This window comes from Mandrillus leucophaeus, unplaced genomic scaffold, assembly GCF_000951045.1.
Source record: "Mandrillus leucophaeus isolate KB7577 unplaced genomic scaffold, Mleu.le_1.0 Scaffold2, whole genome shotgun sequence".
NCBI lineage: Eukaryota > Metazoa > Chordata > Mammalia > Primates > Cercopithecidae > Mandrillus > Mandrillus leucophaeus.
Window position 1 is genome coordinate 12,290,105 of NW_012102031.1, and position 5,306 is coordinate 12,295,410.

Consider the following 5,306-nt stretch of genomic DNA (forward strand, 5'->3'; position numbering starts at 1 on the left):
TTGAGACAGATCCTCTTTCTGTTGCTCAGGCTGGAGTGCAGTGGCACGATCTCGGCTCAATGCAACTTCCGCCTCCTGGGTTCAAGCAATTCTCCTGCTCCAGCCTCCCAAGTAGCTGGGATTACAGGCACCCGCCACCATGCCCGGCTGATTTCTTTGTATTTTTAGTACAGACAAAGTTTCACCACGTTGGCCAGGTTGGTTTCAAACTCCTGACCTCAAGTAATCCGCCTGCCTTGGCCTCCCAAAGTGCTAGGATTACAGGTGGGAGCCACCATGTCCAGCCTGAACACTTAAACTTAACTTTCATTGGCTACTTTGTAGATAACATTGACAGGTCACCATGGCAATGGTCACTTCAGTTATTTTTCAGGAACCTGGGCTAGCTCCTGCCCAGTTCAAATTGATGGAGACCACCAACCCTTCAACTGGGCCTGTGAAGGAGCCCTAGAGGGTCTTTTGATGCTTGAGGGCCAAAAACTCCACCCTCAGATCATGTTAATGCCTCTATTTTCTGTACATGTGTTCTATGACATGCCATGAACCCTGACTACACTTGTACACAATGAATGTTACTTCATTATCCCCACTGCCAATCCACCCCAATCCACCCCACACCTTAAACCACCCCACTTCCCTAGCCCACAAATATCCCTAAGGCTTATCTTTCGGGAGGCCAGTTTGAGACCTGTTCTCCCACCTCCTCGCTCAGTGGCCTTGCAAGTAAGTTTTTCTCTTTTGCAAAACCTGTGTCACAGTGATTGATTTACCACACATGGGCAGAATGGACCTAGACCTGGCCGGTAACATAGCCACATCAGGAGCTTCACTGTAAACATACAAAAAGGAGAAGATGGAACAGCAGGGCCCCTCATAAAGTATACAAAGAAAAGATTTCAGAAAACATACACAGGCCAGGTTTGCTTGAGAGACATTGAATGAAGGAGTCAGACTCAAAAAATGAAACAGGAAAGATTATAGTAAGGGAAAGAAAAGGGGAAGAGGGGAGCAGGAGGGAACCCAAGACATTTCAGTTTTTAAGTGCTTACGCTCTCGAAGGCTGCCAGTTCTCCTTTTGAAACATACCTTGCACTGGTCCCTTCTCCCCAGCTCCCCTGCCTTCTGTACGGGAACTCCTGTGACTCTCTGTTGCAGTCCACTCTCAGCACTGCAGCTACAGCAATTATAACCCAAAACCACAGCAATGGGCAGCATTGGTCTACACAAAATCAGGCTATGACAGAGGGATCTGCTGCTAAAATTTCACTGCCTTTGCTACAGCCAATTTTTTCCCCCAGGTTCTGCACTTGATCAAGCCAATCTGTCAGTCTAACCAGCGCCCTGAAAGAGCTCAATTACTTCTCTTGGGCAAACACTTTTCCCAAAGAGATCTTATCTATCCTGGTTTACTTAAGTATGGTTCTTTTTTATTCTTATTTTTATTTATTTATTTATCTGAGACAGTCTCACTCTTTCGCCCAGGCTAGAGTGCAATGGCACAATCTCGGCCCACCACAATCTCTGCCTCCGGGATTCAAGTGGTTCTCCTGCCTCAGCCTCCCAATTAGCTGAGATTACAGGCATACGCCACCACGCTCAGCTAATTATCTTTTTTTTTTTTTAAAGACAGAGTCTTGCTCTGTCACCCAGGCCAGAGTACAGTGGTGCAATTGCGGCTCACTGCAGGCTCCGCCTCCTGGGTTTACGCCATTCTCCTGCCTCAGCCTCCCGAGCAGCTGAAACTACAGGCGCCCGCCACCACACCTAATTTCTTTTTGTATTTTTAGTAGAGACGGGGTTTCACTGTGTTAGCCAGGATGGTCTCGATCTCCTGACCTCATGATCTGCCCGCCTCAGCCTCCCAAAAGTGCTGGGATTACAGGCGTGAGCCACCGCGCCTGGCCTTTTTTTTTTTTGAGGGACTTTCGCTCTTGTTGCCGAGGCTGGAGTGCAATGGCGTAATCTTGGCTCACTGCAACCTCTGACTCCTGGGTCCAAGCAGTTCTCCTGCCTCAGCCTCGCGAGTAGCTGGGATTACAGGCATGCGCCACCATGCCCGGCTAATTTCGTATTTTTAGTAGAGACAGGGTTTCTCCATGCTGGTCAGGCTGGTCTCGAACTCCTGACCTCAGGTGACTCGCCCACCTCGGCCTCCCAAAGTGGTGGGATTACAGGTATGAGCCACCTGTGCCTCGCTGCACAGCTAATTTTTGTAGAGACAGGGTTTCACCAGGTTGGCCAGGCTGGTCTCGAACTCCTAACCTCAGGTGATTCGCCCGCCTCAGTCTCCCAAAGTGCTGGGTTTACAGGCATGAGCCACTGCGCCCTGCCTGATTCTTTCACTTGGTCACTTGTTTGTGATTTTTTTTTTCTTTCTTTCTTTTTCTTTGAAGCTGAAGGCCACAGTAGCTAAAGGCCAGGACATTGAACACTAAAACTTAACCTTCACTGGCTACTTTTGTAGATAACATTCGCAGCTCACCACTAATAAAGTTGCAGTCAACTAACAGGTATGAAGTTACCACTATAGTACATGGTTATATTAGGGACTGTTTCTGCCTACTGGATTCTGGGGAGGAACAAGGGAGGAATGTAACAGCACAAGCCATAATGAAGTTTATATACACGCTTAAAATAAAAGAAAACCCTAGAATGAACTCAACAGAATTATGGTGTTCTGAGCTAATACTACCTGGCTTTAGAGGGAAATACTCTTCCAAAAGTCATTCGAATCCATAAATATAAGAACTTTCTGGCCACGCATCTGAAAGAAGGAAAAAAAGGATATACATATTTTAAAATTCCATTTGGCTTACATCATCAGTTTTCTGGAAAGGAAAGGAAGCCTTTAAGGTCTCAGAGGGAGGGATGTTAGTATGAGTCAAAAGGTGGTATCATAGCTAATCTTGCATCAAACAGGGCATAGGATGGGGGAGATTTATAAAGCTAAAATCAAGCAGATTATTTTTAAAAAATATTTTCAATATAAATTGTCAATGAAGAGATAAAAACTTCAGAACTGAGGTACAGGAAGTACATCATAATTCTTTTGTTCATATTATTCTTCCTACTACCTAAAATGCCTGGCAAATGCCCACTAATCCTGAACCTTCTCCAATGTAAACAGAGTGAGTAGCTGTGTACTCTCAGTACTCTGCTCAAACCCCTCCTGTAATGTGACACCATATCACAGTGATCAGCTCACAGGGTGTCTGTCATTCCCTCTGCACTGTGAGCCCCTGAAAGCAGAAATTGGTGCTTTATAGTACCTTCAGTACCTAGCACAATGCCTGGTATACACACAAAGGTGGCTTGTCTTTTTTTATTTTGAGACAGCGTTTTGCTCTGTTGCCCAGGTTAGAGTGCAGTGGCGCAATCTCTGCTCACAGCAAGCTCCGCCTACCAGGTTCAAGCCATTCTCCTGCCTCAGCCTCCCGAGTAGCTGGGACTACACGTGCACACCGCCACGCCTGGCAAATATTTTGTATTTTTAGCAGAGACGGGTTTCACCATGTTAGCCAGGACAGTCTCGATCTCCTGACCTTGGGATCCACCCACCTTGGCCTCCCAAAGTGCTGGGATTACAGGCATGAGCCATCACGCCCGGCCTTGTCTTTTTTTTCTCTTTTTTTTTTTTTGAGATGGAGTCTCACTGTCGCCCAGGCTGGAGTGCAGTGGCGCCATCTCGGCTCACTGCAACCTCTGCCTCCTGGGTTCACACCATTCTCCTGCCTCAGCCTCTCAAGTAGCTGAGACTACAGGTGCCCACCACCAAGCCCAGCTAATTTTTTGTATTTTTAGTAGAGATGGGGCTTCACCATGTTAGCCAGGATGGTCTCGATCTCCTGACCTCGTGATCCACCCGCCTCGGCCTCCCAAAGTGCTGGGATTACAGGCGTGAGCCACCGTGCCCGGCTGTATTTTTAGTGGAGATGAGGTCTCGAACTCCTGACCTCAGGTGATCTACCTGCCTCGGCCTCCCAAAGTGCTGGGATTATAGGTGTGAGCCACCGCACCAGGCCTGATAAATTTTTGAATTAAGAAATGCATGTCTTTAATATACCTAACCAAGAGTAGCAGAAGGGTTACAGCTCCTCTAGAATTCACCAGAAAATCCAGGGGGAAAAAAAAAGAGTAGCAAAAAAGAGTAGTTCCTTCTTTCTTGGACCACGTTTACACGTTTAGGCTTTTTCTGGAAGAATCTTGATAGCGTCATATTGCGAGGCACAAGTGGAGAAATGAAAACACTCAGTGACAGATTTTATGTCTGCAGATTCCTGAATATCCTTTTCATCTGAACATTCTACTATAAAGAAGAGGCATCAAGATCTCCAACTAATTGTAATGGGAGAATAACAATCATTCCCTCATTTTAACCAAGAAGGCAGAACAAGAGAAAAGTATCCGTAGACTGGTGGCCACTCAAAAGCTCACCTGATGCGCAGTTCTCTTAACCGGCCCTGTCGGGTACAAGAATGTGTGCCACGATACTGCACTAGGTGACTGGTACTAGGTAACTCCCTCCGGATCCCAAAGGATGCAGAAGACTTCTTGTTGGACAGTGTCTTTGCAGAATAAGGTTTCTTAACTGCACCATCCCTAAAATACCTTAAATGTGAGGAGGAAGGAGGCAAGGAGAGAATAAAGTTATCTCTGCATGTGATGCAAATACTTTTAACATACAAGCAAAATTAAACAGATAAGCTCATCAAGACTGATAATACCTATGCTTCAAAGATAATAAGCAGCCCAATCTGACAGAAATATTGGCCAGCCACTGGAGGTGGGTACTGCTGGGTCAGCTCTAGGCAGGAACTACAGAGCTGAGGGATACCCCCTGGAGTCATCAGGCCTAACACAGTTTTCTTTTGTTTGAGACAGGTTCTCACTCTGCTGCCCAGGCTGGAATGCTGTGGCATGACCACAGCTCACTGCAGCCTTGACCTCCCAGGCTCAAGCGATCCTCTCATTTCAGCCTCCCAAGCAACTAGGCAACTAGGACCACAGGTGCTCACCAGTGTGTCCTGATAATTTTTTTTTTTTTTTTTTAAGAGACAAGGTCTCACTGTGTTGCCCAGGCTGGTCTTGAACTCCCGGGCTCAAGGAATCCTCCCACCACATCCTCCTGAGTAGCTGAGACTACAGGCGTGCCCCACCATGGTCGGCTAATTTTTTATTTTTATTATTTTTTTTTGAGACAAGGTCTTATTCTGTCGCCCAGGTTGGAGTGCAGTGGCGTGATCTCAGCTCACTGCAACCTCCACCTCCCGGGTTCAAGCGATTCTCCTGCCTCAGCCTCCCTAGTA

At 46.8% G+C, this 5,306-nt stretch overlaps 1 protein-coding gene across 6 annotated transcripts in view; it reads right to left on the minus strand.

Moving 5' to 3' along the window:
- SFI1 (Sfi1 homolog, spindle assembly associated (yeast)) overlaps positions 1-5,306 on the minus strand; it is a 130,444-nt gene that overhangs the window by 102,171 nt on the left and 22,967 nt on the right. For 3 of the 6 annotated variants that reach the window (XM_011979012.1, XM_011979010.1, XM_011979011.1), the window contains 2 exons: positions 4,435-4,608; positions 2,693-2,764 (listed from right to left, as the gene is read on the minus strand). The exons of 2 other annotated variants lie outside the window; for them this stretch is intronic. In XM_011979012.1, the coding sequence (XP_011834402.1) occupies positions 2,693-2,764; positions 4,435-4,608 (246 nt within the window). The remainder of the gene's footprint in view (positions 1-2,692; positions 2,765-4,434; positions 4,609-5,306) is intronic. One more of the 6 variants, XM_011979013.1, reaches the window with a different exon arrangement.